The following is a 24,457-nucleotide window of genomic DNA, read 5'->3' as shown; positions in this document are numbered from 1 at the left end:
TTTTCATTAAGATTTCAGAAATCTGTCTCATAGGGGGAAAAATAGTCCCAATAACATAAATCCAAATCTCACTTAAGCATCCAAATATATACTTCAAAGTTCATTCTTTGTTGTCAATATGTGGTCCTTCTTATGAACTTAATTTTCCATCACAAGCTGTGAAAAAAGTTAAGCCAAATGGACAGTCTTTCCACCACGATCTTAGAACTCTTATTTAAATGCACAAATAGATTTAAATGTGCCAGAAATTTAAGGCCCATTTAACTGATATTTTGTAGCCCACAGGGTATAAACAATTAATCCCGTATTTTCTACACCATTGCTATTCCAGATATTTATAATAACTTACCATATTGAAAATAAGTTTTAAAAAAAAAATCTTAGCTTAGAAAAATCTGTACTTGCACAGGGGGTTGGGGGAGTAGCTCTGTAAAGAGCAGCCACAGTATCTGAGTTCTGGCCTCAGAGGAGCCATGGCACATTCAAAGACCTGAGTCAAGCTGCTTAACAACTTCCAGTCTGTTCCTTCACCCGTAAAACGTGACTGACACCTACTAACTACCTCAGAGCATAGTTATAAAGCAGATAAGATGTCAGTGAAATCACGATGTAATCTTCAAGTTATAGTAACAAGTTTAAGATATTTAGCCGGGCGTTGTGGCGGGCGCCTGTAGTCCCAGCTGCTCGGGAGGCTGAGGCAAGAGAATCGCGTAAGCCCAAGAGTTAGAGGTTGCTGTGAGCCGTGTGAGGCCACGGCACTCTACCCGAGGGCGGTACAGTGAAACTCTGTCTCTACAAAAAAAAAAAAAAAAAGTAAAGATATTATTACTACCATCCCTTTAAGGGTTAACAGCCTTGCAATAAAGATTTGATGACTAAATGACCAGCAGGATGAAACCAAAGCCTTTTATTTGGAGACCATGTCAAAGATGCAGGCGGATGCTTGAAAGAAATGTTTTTGTTCAACTCTGGGAAGCTTAAGCAGACCAGACTGTCTTTGCAAGGGCAAAGAGGAACCTTCTACACTGATAAGACATCACAAATGCAAATTAGAATATCGTAATTTATTGTGCAGATGTGAAACTGCTTTAAATAAACATGTTCTAAAGGAGACTAAACTACAGAGGGGAGAGGAGGTATCCGCTTTGACCAGTGTAACAGAGCCAAAGAAAGATGCCCTCATGTGTCCAGCTGCTAACAGAAAGAGCTCCTAGCTCCTTCTCAGGGAGGAAATGTTTGTTCTCCCCAACACTGATGATACTCAATTAATACATGACAAATTTATTTTTTGACCACAAGATTAGAGTTTTTACCATCTTTTAAAAAGGAAATCTGAATAAGAAAATTATAAAAAGAAAAGAAGAAAACATAAACTACCTTACTTTATTTGTTTGAAAATAAATTTAGCCCTAATTAGAATAGATTGTGGTGATCCATGACACATCCTAATTTTACTGGTAGTGAAAGAAGTAACGGGATAACAGCATATATGAAATAATTCAATTGTAAATGCCATAATTCTTCATTGGTAATATATCAATAAACCTATGTTAATAATGACCTTTAAATAAACTAGAGTACCTCCATACAGGGCAACACTGTCAGGGCTTACAATCGTATTTATGCATGACATAATCCCAGAATCACTGGCTTTGCTTCATTCAGAGCAGGATTCATTTACAGGCCTCTGATCTTGACACTGATCCATTCCTATAGGCTCAGTCCTCGTATCCCCAGTACACAGTATAAAACAGAGCAATTCAATCCAACAAAAAATTAGATACCTGGATTCCAGGACTGGAGGTACAAAGAGATCCAGATCCTAATGGCTTAAGATGGTCACAATTTTTGCTTTAAGATATGAGGTCACCAAAGCCATTCCTTAAAAATGTTCTTACTAGGCGGCGCCTGTGGCTCAGTGAGTAGGGCGCTGGCCCCATATGCCAAGGGTGGCGGGTTCGAACCCAGCCCCAGTCAAACTGCAACAAAAAAATAGCCGGGCATTGTGGCGGGCGCCTGTAGTCCCAGCTGCTCAGGAGGCTGAGGCAAGAGAATCGCATAAGCCCAAGAGTTAGAGGTTGCGGTGAGCCGTGTGACACCATGGCACTCTACCTGAGGGCGGTACAGTGAGACTCTGTCTCTACAAAAAAAAATAAAAAAAATGTTCTTACTAACACTATGTCCCCTGGACTGTATCTTAGGGGAGCTCCTAGAACTTAACCCTCGTGCCCAATACCCTGTGTGTACCCCTATGCAGCCAACTAATATTTACTGAGTTCCTACTATGTAGCAGGCACTTTTACAGGCATAGAAGATAAAACAATAAACAAAAAGTATCATCCCTACTCTTACCAGATCCCTCATACTAAGGGAGACTCTGTCCTCATCCCTACCAAGCAGCCTAATTCTGCTCAGTCATTTAATAGTATCTACTGAGCTCCTACCATTATCTAGATGCTGGGGATACATTGGTGAACAACAGTCCCTGAATATCATGGAATGTATCTGAACTTGGTGTGACAATGTCCAATTCTGACAGTGGTCTCCAAAGTAGCATTCTTGAACCCAAAAACATGAACCAGATATCCCACTTGAAGTAGGTAAGACAAAAAACATTACAATTTTCCTTTTCCCCAATTTATCTTTCAAATTTCTAAGTTATCTATATTATATACATGATACATAATATTAATAACCCAGTATATATAATTTATAAAAAAAATGTTTATATATCAAAGATACATGCTCAAATTCTCTTACTGAACGGAATTAGCATTTAAAAAGTCCAGAGGTCATTGGTTTTAATAATCACACATTTGGTGCGAGGTATCTGGCCCAAGTGGGGTTAGCCTCAGCTCCCTATTGGATCCATTTTCTGATTAAGTAAGAAAATGATTACTCTATCATTTGATTACTTAATGATTAAGGTTAAGTAAGCATCTTTCAAGGATGCCTAGACATTTAGCTACATAACCGAAGTTCAAGTCTATCCCAATTTCCCCTGCCTAATCTTCTCCCTACTCCTAATCTCCTCCCTAGGCATCACCCTACTCTCAACAAAATTACAGCATCTTGACTTTGTACTTTACGTTTAGTGTATGTGTGTTACTGCTATACTAGAAATATCCTAAAACCAAAGCCACTTTTTATTCTGTAAGCCCCAGAATTCTTAATAGTTAATCCTTAACCATTAATTCTTAACCATCTAAACCAAGCTTTATATATTATGGGTACTCAATAAATACACACCACATAAAATAGATAATACAATACAGTAGAACCTCTGTAAGTTGCAACCCAAGGGACTATAACAAACTGGTCAACACATGGAGGTGGCAAACATAAGGAACTAGGCCTACTGTACTGATATTCACATGTAGTGCATGTCCAGTCTATGAAAACTAGGTCAATTTACAGAGGTGATCAATGTAGAGGGTGGTCAACTATGGAGGTTCTACTGCATATGGAACCCAGAATTACCAAACTGATATGACAGAGGGCAATTTTTTGCATTACTAAAGATTATTTGTCTTTATAAAATGATTATTATTGTTTTCCTTTACATAGCTCCCCTATGTGTACTTTACGGATCATTGATTACTTAATATAGACCTGGGAATAGTAAAACTTCAATCTGTACAACCAATAGCCACTGCTAATTGAAGCTCAATTAGAAATAAATATGAAGCACTCTGAAATTATGTCAATAAAAATACATAGTTCCATTTGAAAAACTAAGTCAAAACTTTTAAGGAAAACATCCGTTTAATAAAGGAAAATGTACGTTATCATCATTCTTAAGATCGATACACAGTAACAGACTTAAAAGCCATTTAGCTGTATTTTGATATACATATATATCAGAAATTACTTATAAGGTCACCTTTTTTAAAATTAAAGAAAAGGAAACAACAGATCCATGATCACAGTTCCTTATACAGTAAATTCATCACTCCACGTGTGAGACCAGGTCCTCACATGTATAATTCTGTCCTCATGTGTGATCCCACATTGCTCAAGACTTTTCAAACTAAGAAAACTTGGATGGATTTGCATTATTCATGCTGAGATTTAATTGTATGTAGAAAATTGTTAACATAAAACAAAACCCTGGTCTTACAAACAATCTGAACATGTTCTCTTGAGTTTAAGCACGTATAACATCAAGTGAGATGAGAACGCTTGCCCACATACAAAACTTATGAAGAAGTTCATTATTAAAAAAATTTTTTTAATTCAAGAAATAAAAAATAAATAAAAAGGAGTTCATTATTATCATGAAGTCTGGTCAATAACGAGATCCGAACAGTTGTGCTTCCATGGTGCTAAACAAAGCCAAGACAAAGAATGGAAGAAGACTTACGAGTCACTATTCCATGACGCTGTTCCTCTCTGCTGCTTTAATGTGAACCTCAGGGTCACTATGGATGTTGTGAGCTTATGAAGAAGCCTTTCCCAGATCAGCTTCTTCTTTACGACCTCACTTATTAATATATTTGTTTATTATTAAAGCACCCAGGATTGGCATCTGGAACACTGAGCACAATAGTTTAGAAACAAAGTTTTAAACTATACTGGGCTGATATCCAGAAGTGAGCAGCCAAATGAGAACCACAAATAAAAGTGGGTGAAAAAACATAAATTCTGAGGTATAATAAACACAGAAATCGTGAATAAAAGTCCAGACCCAGATAACTATGCATAAAAAAGAAGGACCAAACTCACGGGAAACTGCAACATTTATCACTTCTCGGCCTTTTGGCTAAGATCAAGTGTAGAAACTGCAACATTAAGCACAGGTTGAAAATATCACGGAAAATCTGAAAACCACTCGATGGAATCATTAAGCATAATTTATAACCTATAATCTCTCATGGATAGAAAAATAAATTTTCACCTCTCTTCGGAATCTTAAGTGGTGCTAGTAACTGGGATAGAAACCGTATTAATATAATTTGTGTAACGGACTTAAGTATTATCTACCGTGTGTTATTATATTCTACTGCTAGGTGTTTGAACTCCTTTATAAAAATACTTTATACTTTAAACTTACTTTTCTATTAAGTATGTCTTTAACATTATTCCGTGTATGTGGAATCCTCTTTGGGTTATTACCTAGTCAAACACTTCCCTTTGGTTCAATCAATCAGATCTCATTACGGATTGTGACATTAATAGCAATAAATAAAAAGGAAGTCTAAAACATTTTACTGAACTATAATTTTAAAATAAGTTTAAAATTTCATCAAAAAGTCAGTAGCCTTTCAAATGTAACAAAAGCCAAAGGACCCACTAATATTTCAATAAAAGTAAAATTAGGGTTAGAAGCTTACACCTTTAAAATTCCTTCCAGTGAATTAGTTTTACAAACTTAACAGCAAGTAGGGCAAACACAATGCCACAGCAAGAAACTCCCCTCATACTCCAACATCTAGCTCCGATGCTGGAATTAGCCAGTTTTTCTTTTTTTTTTTTTTGCCGGGGCTAGGTTTGAACCCGCCACCTCTGGCATATGGGACCGGCGCCCTACTCCTTGAGCCACAGGCGCTGCCCCAAGGAATTAGCCAGTTTTTCACTAATATTTACTCAGCACTGTTTTGTTACATTTTTATTAGAAAAATTAGTACCAATTAAATTATATTACAGATATTTATATCTACTGGCCTTTTCTAGCCAGTAGAACATGACTGCTTTGAGGACAAGGGCTATTCCATATTCATCTTTATATCCCTAAAGTCTAGGTCAAGCACCAACACACAATAGAAACTTGATCCATGAACACTGAATTAAACTGATAATAGTATTTTCCACCCAAGTCTCACCAACACTTGACCAAATTAAATAATTAGGACAATGCTGTTCTTTGAACATGACCAAGAAAACAGTAGAAAAAAGGTGGTGTCAAATGCTGTAAAACTTCTAATTCAGTTTACTAATCCACATGAATGAGAACAGTATAAAAGTGTTTTATCAGAGGGGGATAAAACACAGCAAGTGGAAAGCCAGCATCTTGTGTAAAGTATCACTCAGCAGAAAGACTGAAGAAGAGCACACTCCTAACAAGATTACTTCGCTAAAATAGATATAAATACCCTATATACATGTTCCATGGATCAGAGAAAAAAAAGCCACTTTAACAAAATAAAAAAAAAAAAAAAAAAGACAAACTTTTTAATCTTCCTTACTAGGCTTGGCCTTTGCTGAAATTGCAAAGGTAAAGCGTTTAACGTCAGATGAATAGGGCTCTGAGTACAAAAAAGCAACCTGTTACTTTGTATTTTCTAAATGATTTGCTACTTGAGTGCAATTTATAAAATATCTTCTACTTATCACAGCAGAAATAAGTTTCTTGGGCAAAATAAATCAAAAATACCACTTCTAAAATCGAAGAATTAGCACTCTTGATTGACCCTATATCTAATTCCTGTTTGACCAGAATTTTGAAGTAAAAGCCATGAATCTGCTTATTAATCTTCCCACTAATACTGAATTTCCTTTGAAAGCCAATGTCAGAACTATTTTTTTTTTTTTTTTTTTTTTTTTGCAGTTTTTGACCGGGGCTGGGTTTGAACCCACCATCTCGGGCATATGGGGCCAGCGCTCTACCACTTTGAGCCACAGGCACCACCTATGTCAGAACTATTTTATAACACTATACATGTTATATTGTTAAATTCCTCCAGAAAAATGTATTCGCTGTAAGTATTAAAAAGTACCAGAACACAACCGTCACAGACTATTCAGCTAGGAAAACTCAACTCCTTGTCAAAGAACGAATAATTTCTACTGATGTACCAGAGGAATAAATAAATATTAAAAACAATAGCTGCAGTAGGCATTTCTGTACTACATATACTAACTAAAAAGAAAGCTGACTAAGCATCAATTTTTAAACTAAGTTTTGGGCAGGTTTACTTAGCCTTTAACAATGATCTAATGAAAATTTACAACAGCCCCCAGGTCAGAGTCCTTTTCACTTAATTTCCTTAAAAGTGATAAAGAAATAAATATTCAGTGTACTCAGTGCTAATATGAAACCAATGCATAAACAATTACACGCTCTTATCAAGAATAAAACACAAACATAGTCTAGTTCGGGCAGGGGGAAGAGTGAGAGGGGAGGGTGGAGGAGGACAATGGGCAGAAGGAAGGAGGGCTTCTGGTGTGCAGTGTTCAGCATGCCCCCTAGGCGAGGGGTTCTTTCACAACTGGAACTTTAGCTTGGAAGTGAGAACGACGTAATCTAAAAATTTATAATTTGTGCCCTCATATTAATTTGAAATAAAAATTTGTTTGTCCCACCCAAAAATAAAAAAGTGATAAAGAAGAAGAGTTAGGACCTCATCACTTAAAAATGAAGATTTCTCTTTTGGGAGAAAGAAAAATTGGGGGAATTCTTGGCTGAAAGTTTCCCCAAACCATTCATTTCTAATTTCTTGGAATATAGTCCTAAGAGTAGCTAAAGACAGAATATGCCCCCAGAAGACTGTGGCACTCCAGGTAGAGTCTTAAGCCTGGCGTGATCACTGACTAGCCGTGAGACCTCAGATAAGTTATTTAACCTGAGACTTAACTTTCTCATCATTAAAATAGGGTACTTCTCATCAGAAAGTTGTTACGAAAAATAAGCAAGTGGTACAAATAAAACTTGTACCTCATAAGGAGGCCCTCCGTCCAGATTATCCTACTCCCTTCCTCCCATAGTGAAATACCATTTGGGAAAAATAGTAAAAAAAACTGCATTAACTTTCTGTGACGTACAAACGAAGCCATGTGGTCCCTTTATGAACTTAAAAAATGAAAATGTTTGAATAAGGAGTGTACTTCAATTTATTTCATAAAAACAGCAGGTGCCTTTATTTCACATAGTCCTGCTAAAAGTCCCTCATAATCTCCCTCTGACATGAGTATATATAGGGAAAGGTGTAAGTTTCAAACTCATTTATCAATAATTTTATTATATGGATAGTGATAAATACTGTAAGGACTCAAAAACTACAAATAAATCTTCAAAACAAAGTTAAATGCCATATTACCATTGTAAAATATTTGTAGGCAGTAGCACAGATGCACATTACTGAATACAATAGTCTGAGAGAGAAAAAGAAGAGAAGGGGGAGGAAGAGAGGTGGGAGTCGGAGAAGGAGGGGAAAAAGAGAGGGAAAGAAGGGAAAGGGAGGAGGAAATAAAGAAGAAAACAATACTTCAGTAACTCAAAAGATAATCAAAGTTTGACAGCTGGATGTAGAAAATTATTTTCTCATTTTGTTCCATGCTCCACCACATTCCCTTTGCAGTCAGTGAGGACTCCACACTTGGGTAAGTTTTGAGAGGTACACCAAAAGCTTAAAAACAAGTTTGGCATTTTTGAAATATTAAAAGATCAGCACTGCTAATAAAATTCTCTCTGAATGACTCAATTTGTTGCTTTCCTACACCAAGGAAAACATTCATATAATAAATAATGAAAGTCATAACAATAAATAATTCTGTAGTATTCACAGTTTCAGTCTAATACCAAATGAAGACTGACTTAAATCTTACCGTAACAAACTAGATAAATGGATTACTTTATTCCTACAATATCATACAGACTCCTCCCCACAGTAAACTTCTCATTCTTCTATCCTAGTTTTATAGGAAATTATAAGGGAAAGGCAAGATCTTAACATTTCATAATAATTACTGAAAATAAAGGTATCTAGAACCTCTATAAAATATAACCTGCAAACATTCTCATCTGAGAAAAGACTAAATATGCAGAAAACACTTTCTATTCTTATTCTTCACATAGATGGAAAGAAACATGTGCAAGTGGAAATAAATAAAACCTCTTCATGAAACCTCTAATAACAGCAAACTTTAATGAAAGTAGCCTACATTTTGTTCAACATTGTATAAGAAACATTCAATATGGTAGAGGTTTCAAATGTTACACAGATTTTAGTGTGTGTTTAATAAGATTAAAAACTGTAACAACAAAGGAATCATAACATCAAAATAGAATATATGAGGTTTGTTGAGATGTAAACTAACAAGTCTATGTATCCTTAGCTGTTCTTACTCAGGAGCCTTTCACTGTGTTCAACTTAGTTGGTACCAGTGAGGTACCATTTTGCTTACCTGATTTTTTTTATCCTCTTAGGCCTTACACCCTTGTGCTTGGAGACACAGAGTAACAACAGATCATTTGATTGAGTCAATATATAATGTTAGAAACTCTTCCATGATTTGCCAGTTTGCAATCAACTCAAAATGTTCAGATGATCAGTAACCAAAACCAGCAAAAGAATTTTTACTGGGTCAAATGGATAGGAATATCAGATAATTTCACTCTGTGGATTAAAGAAGTTAACAGGATCACCATCTCATATTTAAAATCCTCAGAGCCAGATATGTTTCAGGATTCAGATTTTTTGAATCTTACAAAGGTAAAACAATGTATACAATGTAACATCCCAGCTAAATCTAGGATAATACCTCATAATCAATACTATTATTTCTGCAGCAAAATATATAAAAACATTCCTTCCTAAGTGGGCTTAATAACTACTTCCAACAGGCCCATGAAAGTCTGGGTTAGGTTTTGCTACCAAACGAATTTTGATACGAAACTTTTGGAGAGAAAAAAAAAAACAACTTTTCATTTGGTTGTCAGAGCTCTTTAAATAAAGGATCATGAATCTATTTCCAATACCACTATAGATCAAAGTAGGTACAAAGCCATTTTCAAAATATACAGGGCTTATAAATTTATCCGAGATCAAAAAGGCATGGCAAATTAAAGTTTAGCAAAGCAGGAAGTTGTTCTGGCAAACATAAACTTAAAAGTTAGTAAATACAAAAGCTACTTAATTTTAATACTTAAATAAATTAAATGATTGTTGAAACTACTTAAAACAATTTCTGTGTCAGAGATAGAATGTATCTGAGTAAGACAGCACTGTTTGAGAACACTCATATCTATAGTTTTCTGTACTTTCTTTACATTTAACCACATGTTGCATTTTCCCTAGCCTTTGGGGTTCACATTGTTTAAGATTTCAGGGATTTGGTGTTTTTCTCATTTATGTTCTGCTTAGCTTGCCCGTTTTTTTACTTAAATGCCTATTTTGTGCAATGTATCAATCACTGCATGTGTAACACTTCTCCATTTCCAGGCCTTGACACAGGGTAAGTTTTAATTGTTTATGAGGAGTGCCCAAAGCAGTTAGAATGATTAAAGGACCACAGTTTACAATTTTATATGTGTAAATATATTGAAGATTTTCATTATAACATCATTCTTGCTTGCATTCTGATATGCTTTCTTGATTTAAAAAAAAAAAAAGGAATAAGTAGTCTTATCACAACTGCAAACTGCCTATAAAGCCCACAGCATAATTTATCTATGTCTTTTAAATTATAATGTCCCATGTGTAAACATCAGGCACGTGTGTCCTGATGGAAGAAAGTTTGAGAACTGATGTTCTAAGACATTCAAATGTGCATCAAAGTCACCAGAGAGAATGCTCAGTGCTGTCAACTAAGCAGAGAAAAGAAATACGATTCCCGTCTTATACTATGGCTATTTAAACAAAAAAGCAGGAAAATCATTCTTCAAACCTCAAGAAGCACTGGACTTTTACTATACTATGCCTCAGCTCTGCTTTGTTTTTTTCCTTCTGGTTATCTTATTATTTCCTTACCCAACAAATTACTTGTCCGGCACCTCACATCTAGTTAAAAACATACCAGTGATTTATGACACCAGAGTTGAGAATCACTTCAAAGAAAAAAAAACAAAAAACTAAAAGGCCCAGCATTGAGAAATTTGAAACAGTGGCAACTGGGGTAAGGTGAGCTGTGACTATAAAAACAGATACTACATATTGAGTGCTAACTATGAATAAGGGTCATTACATTCCTTGTCTTGTGTAATTCTCTTATGAGCATACGGTAAATATTAATGTCTGTTTCACACATGCAAGAATGAAAGTTTAAGAGATGTGAGGTAACATACCCAAAGTCACTCAGCTGGTAAGGAGAAGGGCAGCAGGAGTGGAACCTGCGGCACCGTGGTGGCTGCAAAGCCTCTGCTCCTTGTACCTCATATGCTACTACAGGAATATCTAAAGAGGGTGATAAGGGCCCTCTCAGTTTTGCAAACATGCTGACTGAAATATAGTCAACCAACAGTGAAGCTGCAAGAGACCTCAGCAGTCAATGAATTCTAACCCCACATTCAGAGCATGACTCCCATTCAAGCTCTAGCTATCTGTCCCTTCTATCACAGTTTCTCGAAGTTAAGGCACAAGACCTCTCACCTGCTTCAGAATCATCTGCTGTACCAGCTAAAATCGAGATTTCCTGATCCCACCCCAGAAACACTGAATCAGAGTATCTAGGAATGAGACCTAGATACCTCCACTTATCAAGCATTCTAGGTTGGTGTTTCTCAAATTGTAAGTCATAAAATTAATTTAGTGAATGACACCCAGTATTTTTTTATTTAATTAAATTGCTTGGAAAAGATTAGATTTATAAAGATTAGCTAGGAATAGAAGAGATCAGAGAGTACTATATTTTGTACTGTTTGAGGAAACTTCTGTTTCAATTCTTTTATATGGATTGGGACATAATATATATTTTAAACATATAGCTCAGTCAAAAACATTTAAGAAATACAGCTGTTTTTAAAAATGTTTATCTTCATCGTTATTTCACCTTAAAATAAGTTATTGGGCCTGGCACAGTGGCTTACACCTGTAATCTCAGCACTATGGGAGATTAAGGTAAGAAGATTGCTTGATACCAGGAGTTCAAGCCCAGCCTGGGCAACAGAGAGAGACCATATCTCTACAAAAAGTAAAATAGAATTACCCAGGTATGATGGTGTACATCTATAGTCCCTGCTACTCGGGAGACAGAGGTGGGAGAACTGCTTGAGCCCAGGAGTTTAAGGCTGCAGGAAGCTATGACCATGCCACTACACTCCAGCCTGGGAAACAGAGTAAGTCCCCCATCTCTTTAAAAAATGAACAACAAAAAAAATTATTGGCCTTTTATTTAATTATTCCTTTAAAAAAAATACAACCCTGTATGTTCTTTTTTAGGATTTCAGTAATTCCATTCCAGAAGCTTCAGTTTTATTTCTTGTTTCATCCACAGACCATGTTTAACTATTAGTTTAATGATTTAATCAAATTTTAAGTATTTTTAATTTTTTAAGATTTCATACAACCCAACTCATTAGTTTTTACTTTGTGTTTTGTACAACCTCCCTATTTGAAGTTATTTCACTATCTAGATTCATGAACTGACTCACATAATTTTAACTTACTAAGTTTACATTTTGGTAGGTGTGTCAATGCTTCAATGGTCTATATCTCATCCTTCAAGTCTTTCACTCTCTCATTCTCTCACCTTCTACGTATACACACTTTTAGATAAAATTCTCTACTGATTTGCCTTCTTTTGCATTCCCTCGTGTAATTGGCACTTATTTCAATTCTTACCTTATATTTTTCTTTAAAGAAAAAAAGGAAGAACAATCCCCATTAATACAAGAGGAATTTCTGAGTATATCTCTTACAGTTCCCTGACATTTCAAGGAACTGTAATTGCCTTCTAAAGGATAATAAGATCACATATGAATGATGAGTGACGTTGTAATCAAAAGTGCTTTCCTCAGGTATGATTTAAAATATAGAAATAGCTACAATTCGACACAGTATATGATAAGTGCCCTTGAGGTAGCTCAAGCCCACTGACTGAATTACAGTCACACAATCTTCCAGGTGGAAGAACCTCTCTTCTGTCTTAACCTTAGTCTTTACTTACTACCTTTAGAGCAGTGTTTCTCAAAGTGTAGCCTGAGCACCACCTGTATCTGATTTACCTGGGGCATGTGATAAAACAAAGCAGCAAAATTACAATGTTTTTACTGAAGTTAGGTTTGTTTTCATTTCACAGTGAGAGGAAGGAGTCTAACTAAAAAAATACCCCTGGAACCTATTTTTAAAGGTTCCCTTAGTGGTAAAATGTTAAAAAATGAGGAGCACTTCAAACTACATGTTCAAGCAAAGTGTCTCCTTCTTAAGAACCTGCTTAAGTTTAAATCTTAAAACACAGGTATACCACATTGGTGGTGATGAAATATGTCAAAATTAATTGCCTAAACTTAAATTTAAAATACTTCAAATATCACAATTGTAAACATTTTTGTGCTTTTTTAAGACATTAATAATTTCAGGGATTTCCTTAGTACGGCAAATATAGTCACATCTGTAATAAGAGTTTTCAAAAGTTCTTTTTTTTTTTAATAAATAGGTTGAGCTGTACAATCTTCATTATTTCTAATAAAATTTTTTTTTTTTTTTTTTTTGTAGAGACAGAGTCTCACTTCACCGCCCTCAGTAGAGTGCCATGATGTCAAAGGACTCAGAGCAACCTCCAGCTCTTGGGCTTCCGCGATTCTCCTGCCTCAGCCTCCCAAGCAGCTGGGACTACAGGCGCCCGCCACAACGCCCAGCTATTTTTTTGTTGCAGTTCGCCGGGGCTGGGTTTGAACCCGCCACCCTCGGTATATGAAGCCGCAGCCCTACTCACTGATAAAAATTTTTAATATAAAGGTAAATGATACTCATGACAATATGCACTTAAAAATATAGCCCTTGCTTTAATAAATGTTCTTTATGAAATGTAGGAAAATGTAAACTTTAAGCATTCTGGTTAATGACTAATAATTAGAAATTGCTTGTGATTTTACTAAAAAGTATGGTAAATACTTTAGCTGCTAAGTTAAATTTTCAGAAGTTGTGCTATATTATTTTCAGATCTGTTGTTGTTCTTTTTTAAGGAATACAGAAAACTTGAAAACTAATTTCAGCACAGGCCAACCATAATTCTATGTGCACCCTGGCTCTCACTGAAAGCTTTTAAATTCAAAATCTAAACATATCTGTTCCAATATATTAAGTATAAAGATCAGGTCTATAAGGTCAAAGGTGCTTGGTGCAAAGGTGCTTACCTACTTTTCAAAATATGTTACAAACACAACTATCTAAAAAACTCTTAAAACTGGAACTTTTTAAACAAAATTTGGATATAAAACTCTAAATAGATCTTTTGTTAAGTCTCAAAAATTACAAATTTTAAAAAAATCTAAGTCTCTAATGGAAAAAAATTCTTCCTAAAACTGCCACAGAACTTCCAAAGAAGGAACACTAGGAAACAACATGGATGAGCCACCTTGACATTACCTAACATTAAGTGTATAATGCAAATTAAGGCTCCAGTTTCAGAACTTAACAGAGATATGCAGAATAAAAAAATGAGAAGTTGGGAAACTCTTACAGATGAAGAAGCAAAAAATCCTTTAAATTCTAATTTTGATAAGTCTCAAATCTAATAAATGTATTTTAGAAGCAAATAACCAATAATTCATTGTTAAAGTGACTTTTTTAGACTACTTCACTGACTTCAAAGACCAAGATTGTTCTTGAAAATATCATTTTAATGAAGCAGTCATTTGATATCTCGAAGAAATACAAGAGCTCATCAGAATGCTTTTATTGTGGATATTACTAATTCCCATATTAATTTTTGAACAGGTCAGAATTTCTCTAGGAGTAAAGAAGTAATATTAAAAGTTTCTTGTGGTGAACAAAATAATGTGCCTCACATGTACAAATGTGGTGTTCTTTACTACTCAGGAATGCACTTTGAATACTTTGACCATAGGTTCAAAGATGAAGAACTCATCCAAACAAGTTTTTTAAAAAAAAACGAATACACTGAAATCTATATATTTTGGTGTGCACTGAATTCATCTTAAAAAACCATTTTTGCAGTGGCTCACGCCTGTAATCCCAGCACTGTGGAAGGCTAAAGAGGGAGAATTGCTTGAGCTCAGGAGTTTGAGACTCAGCCTAAGTGAAAGTGAGACCCCAACTCATGAAAAATGGAAAAACCCAGCCAGGCGCCACAGCGAGCACCTGTAATCCCAGCGGCTTCTGGAGGCTGAGGGAGCGGGATGCCCACAGCCCAAGTCTGAGGTTGCAGTGAGCTACCACGCCACTGCACTCTGCTCTGAGGCATAGGGTGGGACACTGTCTCAACAACAAAAAAAAAAAACAACTATCTTATTCCAACCACTCCAACTGACCTGTCATGTGACATATCCTGAAGCTCCAATTGGACAAACCTCCCAATTTATCAACAGTAATGCAATATTTGCATTCCATAAAAAATATTGGACACAAGGGTGGCGCCTGTGGCTCAGTGAGTAGGGTGCCGGCCCCATATACCAAGAGTGGTGGGTTCAAACCCAGCCCCGGCCAAACTGCAACCAAAAAATAGCCGGGCGTTGTGGCGGGCGCTGTAGTCCCAGCTGCTCGGGAGGCTGAGGCAAGAGAATCACATAAGCCCAAGAGCTGGAGGTTGCTGTGAGCCGTGTGACGCCATGGCACTCTACCGAGGGCAGTAAAGTGAGACTCTGTCTCTACAAAAAAAATATATATATATATTGGACACAACACTTATATAGCTAATCTAAAGTCCACGGTAAAATCAAAGTATATTTTCTTACCAGATGGAGACTTACAGAGAGTCCTGGTCTTCAATTCTTCATACTCAATTCTTCTTAATATTAAGATAACATTTTGTTAACGTACACAGTATTCCAGAAATCCAGGAAACAAAATAAAGTCCCTGAATTTTCTTTAATGGACAAATGAGTTCGTTTTCATTCACAAAATACAATCTCCAAATTCCCTATGGCAATATTACAAAGCACCACAGCTGAGTTACACATTTTAGTACCAACTTGTATTCTTCACATATGAGCAACTGAGAGTACCTGGAAGTTCTTCTACAATGGAGGGACAAACTTACAACTTGGTTTTCTGCAGTTTGAGCTCACCATACTGCTTTCAAATGTTCTACAGCCCTCCATTTTCACCTACGTGATTACCTCTCACCAATAAACTTCTCAGACATTTATTGTCCCACACTGTTTTGCAAACATTTCTATTTGGGAAGCATGTTATCTGTAAAAAGCACTTAAGAGATCTCAAAGTCACTGCTTATTATTCAGACAGACTACTAAAATGTTCCTAATTTCTCCAAATACATACATTTTGAAGGAAATTTTGATCAATTTTGAATCAAGCTAGTGCACTAAATGCTAGATTTACTACACTGCCCAATCCACCCTTTCTCACCTCAAAAGTAACTGTTACAAACACCACAGGTTACTCAAGAAAGAGAACCTGGCACAGTAAGCAAATATCAGTCACTATAATTTGAGAAGCCTCTGCACAATGCTTCCTTGGGTTTTTAATAATTCTTTCCTCTCATACACTGTAATCTTTCTATAGTATTGCCTAGCATTAAATTCACCAGATCTTCGACTTGGTGTAAAATTTCATTATCAATTAAAATGCCTATTTGAAGATAAAGTGTTGAAATGATAATTACTTGTAGATAAACATGAAATGAACATTTAAATTATCTTAAAATAATAACAACCCATAGCTGAACTCTAAACACTAAGAATCATAACTTGACTTCTGCTGTGGGAAACTCAGTGAGACAAGGTTTCTGGGGTGTTGTAAAGTATCTTCTTGTGTGAACAGTAAAGACCCTTATGTCATTACTAGTGTCATCCAGCTTGCTTGTATGAAGAGTTTGCATACTTACCAAGGAAGGCAAATGGAAAGTACACAGGGAGGAAGATGAACTGCGGCAAAGCCTTTGTCATATGATAGTGACCTATAAAGTATCAAATAAAGGTACATCAGTATGGTAGAGCTTTACAACAGTACAGTCCCAAGTCCTGTAACATCTATGAAAGAGGGGTGTCGAAATCCTGGAGTCCTACTCCCCATCAACCTCTCCCCTTTCTCCACTACTCACCCAGGAGAACTGTGGGGATAGGAAAAGCAAAGCTCTCAGTATTCAAAGGGCAGAAGCTGGGGGTGGGGAGGAGGGTAGCCCAGCTGGCATCCCAAGGTGTCTCCAGCACCCTCGCTTCCTACTCCTCGTATGTACAAAGCAGAAAGTTCATCCATTCTGCAAACGCAAAACCCACACGGTGATCACACATCAACTTGCACAAGTGATCACCGCCCCCAGGACAAATACACCAGTAACCAAATCATAGCGATCGATAGGCAGCCCTGCCCAGGAGCCGGCAGGAGGTGCCACCGCAGCGGCAGCAGGGCCAGGTATCTCAGCCTCTCAGTCTTGCAGACCTGGGCGGCCACAGCCGGCTCCCTAACGCCTGGCCCGGGTCACAATCCCGAGATTGGAGATGGGAACCCACCGGGAAAACACATTCGCCAGAGCCCACAGCGACAAGTGCAGGGCCACCAGGTCTGTGAGGTCGGGTGGGGGTAGCTAGGAAACACAGAGGGAGGAAGGGAGCGAGGGATCCCACCCTGGCTTTGTTGCTGGTCACCATCAAGTTTGCATCTTAGTACAAAATGTCGATCTTAAAGGCTGACAAGACAGAGGCAGAGGGAGAAAGAGAAAGGGAATAGAGTCCATCTTGCTTTGGGGAAGAGGGGGTAGAGAAAAACGAAGTGCAAATCCCATACTCTGGGCGTAAAAGTCTTCTAAACACCTTTCGATAACGGAGGAGCAACGAGTGGAGTGTCCCCGTGCCCGTGCCTGCTCGAACTGGCGGCAGTCTGGGCAGAAAACGCCTCCCTCTCCTCCTCTTCCTCCTCCTTCCCCTCCTCCTCCCTCTTCTTCTCCTCCTCCTCCTCCTCCCGCGGGCCGGGAGAAGATCCCGCCGCCACTGCCTCTGCCTCCGCTGCCCCCCAGGGAGGCACCGCCGGCGCCCGGCCCGGCGCTGCCATTCCAGGCTTGGACCGCGCCGCGCGCGTGGGGCTGGGCGCGGGGTGGCCGCGCGGGGACGTCCGCGCCGGGAACCCCCCACACCCCTTGACCGCCGGCTGGCTACAAAAGTCGCGCGAGCAGAGGTGGAGGCAGCGCGCAGGGCAGGGAGCGCGCGTGGGGGGGTCCCCACGCCGCGAGTGGGCAACCCCAGGGGATGGCGAAGAACGCCCCTCCCCGCGCGGGGAAAGTACCCCAGTCCCCGTCAGCCAGCCCGGGGAAAGGCAGCCCGGCGTCCGCGGCCGGGAGACGAGAACTGGACGTGTCATTAGCAGGACAGGCAATGGTTTCAAAGCCCCAGGCCAATGACCATTAGCAGAGGCAGAGCTCGCTCCGTCCCCATCCCCCACAACCTCCACCCACCTTCCCCTTCGCTACCCCCCCACCTCCACCCCACCTCGCGAAACTTTTCAACAAGATCCACCTGGACTAATTCGTCCCCAAACAGTTAAAATATTGACTAGACCCTACACACCAGGAAGGAAGGGGATACATGTTTTATTTTCCTTTCTACAGAAAGGAAAGCAAAAAATAGCTTCTCTCTCTGTCTCTCCCTCTCCCCCCCCGTCGTACATGTTGTGTCTTAGCTTTTTGCATCGTTTCGTTTTACCTTCCTCATTTAGCAGAAATGATCGCGGCTATTTCACACATAAACGTGTTCCAGATTCTTGGATTCAGGGTCCTTGTAAATTACAGGACTCAGGTTCGGTCTCAGTTACGTTAAGTTTCATACAATACCAAAAAAAAAAATAAAAAATAATAATTTCTGAGGGTGAGTGAGCGCGACGAGGTGGAGGAGGAAAAGAAACCTCGAGTCTGATTTCTGTAATTTACTAGTGACCCTGATCGCGGCAAATAACAGTGTAACACGAGTGTGGCTCAAGAGGGCTGGGGAGCTTTCTAGAGGCATCGACCCCATCCCCGGATAAAGGATCTGCAAGTTTTCTGTCATCGCGACCATGCAAAGCCATAACTTACCTTCAGAAATAAGACTTTAAACAGCCAAGGCCTTCCTCCTCCCCTCCACCACCACCCTCAGCCTCGCTCTCTCCACCTTAAACTTATTGACACAACATAATCCCACATTCAAGCAAAATCCTGACACAGCCTCCCTCCTCCTCTTCCCCCTCCTCTCTTCCCTCCCGTTCTCTCCCTCTCTGTCTCTCTCGCGCTCTCTCTCTCTCTCCCTCTCTCGCTGCTTTGCTCTCTCCCCCCTTCCCTCCCCCTTCTCTCTCCCCTTCTTCCTCGCCCTCTTCCCCCTCTCCTCCTATTCTTCCTCCAGGCTACTCTGGCACTAAAACAGCACTTTCTCTACTCGCCGCGCATTTGGTTAGGGGTGGGGGGTGAGAGGGCACTGATCTGCGGGGCCGGAACACCCAAATCCCAACTCTCCAGATGAACGAGCAACTGGGCTGCTGTTCCCGGTCACCAACGCACACGAAACGTTCGATAAATCCACCGAGGGCTGGCTCCTCGTACCTTCCTCCCCTGCCCCTGCTCCCCAGGCCCCACCTCCCCGGCAGCCCAGACCAGGCTGGGCTCCACGTACTTTCGCCGCGATGAAGTTTGGGGCTCCCCGGGCGGCCACGAGCCGCCGCCGGCGTGAGGGCTCTGTTGTTGTTTTCCTGGGGCTGCTCCAGCCCGCGCCCCGGCTCCCTGCCCCTCTCCGGCGGCGCTGCCTGTGTGCCGAGAGGTGCTGGTTGCAAACGCAGCCTGGCACCGGCTGGCCTACTACTCCCCAGCCCGGCCCCCAGCCTCCCGCTCCCAGGGCACTGCCTCGGCGCCCCCCGCCCTCTTCCCGGCCCCGGCCGGCGCGGCCGCTGCGACCCTCGCCCCCGACCTCTCTCGACCCAAAGTTTTGGCGGAGGGGGAAAGTGCCCGGGGAGCGGGCCGGCTGGCGGCGGCTCCGGACGCACGGGGTTCCCCCAGTCTTCCTCAAGTCCACCCTACCGGCTGCCGCCGCCGCCGCCGCTGCTCCTGCCGCGGAGTCCTTGGGGCTGCAGCCCCGCGGCTCCCAAGTGAGTAGGAAAACAGAAAGTGCGGGGAGAGCGCCCGGGGAGGGCTGGAGATGGGGGGCGCCTACCTCGCGGGCTCGCCGGGCGTGAGGGCGTGTGTGGCTCGCCCTCAGCGGCCAGTCAGGGTTTCTCTATGGGAAAGTGGAGAGGAGCTCCAGGAGCCGCTCTGCCTCCGCTTCACTGTACACTGCTCCACATACAGTACATGCAACCCGGAGAGACTGAAAACACTCATTTTATATAAGGCAGCCTGCCATTGGTCCCTGCCGTGATGGACAGGCCACGCAGCCAAACAGAAGGCCCGTTACACCCAAACACACGCACACATACACACATTTTACAGAGACACACAAAGATCATCACATTTTCTATTTTCTAATGTTCGGGACCTGTAGACAGTGGGAGAGGACAGGTAGAGAGGCCCAGCAGAGTGGGGTGAAGGCGGAAAGCCCTGTCTGCGCCAAGTTGCAAGGCTTGAAACTGGTGTCCTTTTGACTTGGGAGGGTTATGGTAATAAACTACAACTCCACTGGATATGGAAGTGGGTTTTTTTTTTTAATCGTTGCCTTTTGGTGCCCGGTGGAAGAGGCATGCATTGTGTTATAATTTTACAGCCTGACCTGGCTAACAAGTGGTCAAAATTAGGTTGGATTTCTTTTGTCAATGGGTTAGCTCTCACATAGGCCAAAATAGTGCAAGATAAGTTTATTAGCACTATAATGCAATGAGGTTGTTGATGGGTCATTGGTAGGTAAATTCACAAAAATCAGTACACAACACACAGAAATAAAGATAAATATATTGCTGAAATAGCCAAACTACTTTTAGCTGGTCAGAGGACTGTAATTGCCTGTGTGGACGAGCAAACTGTGCTATAAGGTAGAATAAGTCACCGGAGATTGGCTATGGTCCCTTCGCCATTAAAAAGAAAGAAAGGCCTTTTGTTTCAATATATATGAGATTTATATTTTTATATATATGTATATATATATATATATATATATACGGTTTTTACTTGAAACATTTCACATCATTGGTGAACATCATGTGTTGGGTAACTTTTGGAGATGATGAACTTGAGAACTGGTCTTTCCGATTTTTTTCTGTGATGAATCTTTGGCAGATTATATTTGAAAGTCCAATTTAAATAAATCAACAGGTTGCTGGGAGAAGGCCAAAGCTGAAAATTAAGAGGAATACATTCTATATTAAACTTTTTTTTTAATTAAACTCTAACTAGATATGCAATTTTGAGCAAATTACTTAGTCTCCTCAATGCTCAAGAGTTGGTTTTGCATTTTGTTTTACAATTTAAATAAAAAGCTTCTCCCAGATCCCTTCATTAAGCGTTTAGTCAGAAACTACTATGTACCAGTAATTATCTTAATTCTTTTCTTACAGGTCCTTCTGATTTAATAGTCTATGAATTATTCTTAAATACAAACATTTTGGAACTTAAGTAAACTCTATAACTTTATGGTTGACATGCATAGCTTTAAAACTTAAAGGAAACTTGAATAAGAAAATTTATTTTAAATCCCCTTTTATTTCCTCGATGCTATCTTAAGGTTTTTCTCTCACATCCATAAAGTTATCAAAAGACTGTCTCTGTGTGCGTGTATAAAAAGGGGAAAGAGAAACAGAGAGACAACTTAAGTTTGTGAAAACAAAGTAAATATAGAAATCTAATGTTTTGCTTATTTTTTAAAGGAAAATTATTTTTAAAGGGAAATGTATATAAAATCACACCATTTTAAACAGATAATATTAATGACACTTTGCATTCAGTTGACAGAAGGAATAAAGTATTCTTTATCCAAACTACACTGCACTGAGGTTGGTGCTAAGTATTATTATCTCTATTTTACCCATAAGAGAAATGAGGCAGGGACAGATATACCTTCTGCTCCATGTTACACAGAATGACAATGAAGAAGGAATTTAAAACCAAGACTTTTAATACCCAGAACAGATTTTGAGTAAATGACAAACTTCAAGGACAAGAGGCAGATGGAAAGAAAACTGGAAAAACTTTCTTAGATTCTCATTGTCCTCTTTGTTTTTTGAGACAAGAGTTTCACCTTTTCACACTCTTGGTGGTAGAGTGTCATGGCATCATAACTCAACAATAACCTGAAACTCTTGGGCTCAAGTGATCCTCTTGCCTCAGTCTCCCAAGTAGCTAGGACTACAGGTGCCCGCCACAACACCCAGCTATTTTCTTTTTTTTTTTTTTGCCTTGGGGTCTTGGTCTTGCCCTGGTCAGGCTGGTCTTAAACTCCTGAGCTCAAGCAATCCGCCAGCCTCAGTGTCCCAGAGTCTAGAATCACAGGCATGAGCCACTGAGCCTGGCCATTGTTCTCCTATTTTTTTAATTTTTTTTTTAATCTTTTGCAGTTTTTGGCCGGGGCTGGGTTTGAACCTGCCACCTCCAGCATATGGGGCCAGTGCCCTACTCCTTTGAGCCACAGGCACCCCCCTATTTTCCTTTTCAAAGAAGTAAAAGACTCAACAAGAGTTGTCATATTTAATTGCTGGGGAAAGTGCTGTGCGTTATTTGTTGGTGTGTATATTTTACAAAAACTATTAAAAACTACCAGGCATCCTCAAACTGCGGCCAGTGGGCCACATGAAGCGGTGTGAATTGTATCTGTTCCCTTTTTGTTTTTTACTTCAAAATAAGATATGTGCAGTGTGCATAGGAATTTGTTCATAGTTTTTTTTTTTAAACTATAGTCCAGCCCTCCAACGGTCTAAGGGACAGTGAATTGGCCCCCTGTTTAAAAAGTTAGAGGACGCCTGGACTAGCCTACTCCCCATCCCTGTAGGGAATAACCCCCAATTATTAGGTAAACATTCTTCATATTTTTTGTGGTCACAAGATAATTTTTGTTGAATTACACTTCGCAGAGTTATTTAGAGCTACAGCCTTCAAAGTTTTAGATCATTCATTGTTATCATTAAATTGTTAGAGTATGTAGCCTTAACATATGTATATTTTTGTATACATTAAAATAGATAGGCTATTTAGTAAAATCATACAGTCACAAAAACAAAATATAAAAGCATGAAATAAAAATAACATTAAATAAAAATTCTAAGTTTTTCCATAGTCCATCAAACTGTAGATTCCTATGATAGAGTTTTAGCCCATACCCAAGGGTTTTGCATTCCAGTTTAGAGACCTCTGGTGCAAAGTGCTAACTGACAAGGTCTGATGCAGGAGAGCATAAAGAAGTGCATTAAAGTGACTTCTTGCAAGTCACTATTGCTGTTGAAGAAGTGGTAGGTCCATAGAACTGTTAGACTGGGAGAATGATAACCTTTTCTTTTTTTAGTACTTACAATATATTGATGATATATTTGTATGAGGTCATTATGTTGCAGTATAAGCCATTACTCAATATTCTTTTGCAGAACATTTATTGAGAGGGTTCTGTGTACTAGACACTTGTCTATGCCAGATTCTAGAAAAAGAAAATTGTTTGCTCCTGGGAAAAATAAAGGATTAGAATGCCACTGATAGAGCCTCACCGCTAAGTAAAGAAAGGAGGCTTAGAACTAACTTTAATGTAGTATCTTGCCTTTTTAGAAATACTTTTTATAATTTTATTATCTCATTTGAGAGTAAATATCAGGAAATTTTAAATGATGGTGGTGATCAAAAATTAAAAATATGATCAGGATAGCTTTCTTAGAGTTTAATTTTTATAATGCAGGGTTACAAAAATAAAAACTACTGTTGGTTACATGGGTAAAATGGCATTAAAAAAATGTCAACCAACATTTTTCTTTCTGATTTCCACATTTAATGAATGACCAATCACAAGTTGAGCTCACATGGTTTGCATATTCTTCCTTCTCATGGCCTTGATTGTCTATTTTTTTTTTCATTTTATTTTGTAAGTATAAAATAAGTGACATATATGTTGTAAGTAACATAAAACTATCTGGGGAAAGCACATTTAAATATGTGTGCACAGCTTGGCACCAGCCACGTGCACCAAGGGTGATGGGTTCAAAATAACAGTGACAACTGCACCAAAAAAAATAGCTGAGCATTGTGTCGGGTGCCAGTAGTCCCAGCTATTTGGGAGGCTGAGGCAAGAGAATTGCTTAAGCCCAAGAGTTTGAGGTTACTATGAGCTGTGACACCACAGCTGTTGCCTCTACCCAGGGCAACATAGCGGGACTCTGTCTCAAAATAAATAAATAAATAAATAAATAAATATGCAAATGGTGCGTGTACTAGCATAAATTTTGTTTCTTATTTATGTAGGCCTTCTTTATACAATCCTAGTTCAAAAATTTTTTTAACTGACTTTGCTACTCTCTGGCTATGTGACCCTGGAGAAAATTCCTTAATCAATCTAAGACTGTTGCCTTGTTTGTGTAATGGGAATAAGAGTAATAAGAGTAATCATAAACGAAATGATACATATGAAATGCTTGGGCCTAGAACATACTAAACATTTAATCAATATTATTTCAATTTATCTCTCACACATACAAGCCAATGACAGCTGCTTTATAGAAAGTTTTCTAAGACTTAACTATAA

At 39.2% G+C, this 24,457-nt stretch overlaps 2 protein-coding genes and 1 pseudogene across 7 annotated transcripts in view; 1 reads left to right on the top strand and 2 right to left on the bottom strand.

Annotated features, from left to right (window-relative positions):
- Positions 1–20,129, bottom strand: part of BBX (BBX high mobility group box domain containing) — a 292,104-nt gene extending 271,975 nt beyond the window's left edge. For 2 of the 6 annotated variants that reach the window (XM_053564855.1, XM_053564863.1), the window contains exons 1-2: positions 19,967–20,129; positions 16,684–16,755 (exon numbers count right to left, since the gene is read on the bottom strand). The gene's annotated coding sequence lies outside the window, so the exon portion shown is untranslated. Of the gene's footprint in view, positions 1–16,683; positions 16,756–18,493; positions 18,702–18,861; positions 18,969–19,966 lie in introns of those variants that run through there. The other 4 variants (XM_053564860.1, XM_053564861.1, XM_053564856.1 and 1 more) reach the window with 4 other exon arrangements.
- LOC128567434 (uncharacterized) overlaps positions 1–21,810 on the bottom strand; it is a 76,136-nt gene extending 54,326 nt beyond the window's left edge. Inside the window, exons 1-2 of the mRNA XM_053564622.1 lie at positions 21,799–21,810; positions 19,396–20,029 (exon numbers count right to left, since the gene is read on the bottom strand). Of these exons, the coding sequence (XP_053420597.1) occupies positions 19,396–20,029; positions 21,799–21,810 (646 nt within the window). The remainder of the gene's footprint in view (positions 1–19,395; positions 20,030–21,798) is intronic.
- LOC128568341 (uncharacterized) lies at positions 4,743–4,895 on the top strand (annotated as a pseudogene).
- Positions 21,811–24,457: the final 2,647 nt, after the last annotated feature.

This window comes from Nycticebus coucang, chromosome 16, assembly GCF_027406575.1.
Source record: "Nycticebus coucang isolate mNycCou1 chromosome 16, mNycCou1.pri, whole genome shotgun sequence".
Lineage (NCBI taxonomy): Eukaryota > Metazoa > Chordata > Mammalia > Primates > Lorisidae > Nycticebus > Nycticebus coucang.
This window is presented reverse-complemented; position numbering and strand designations above follow the sequence as displayed.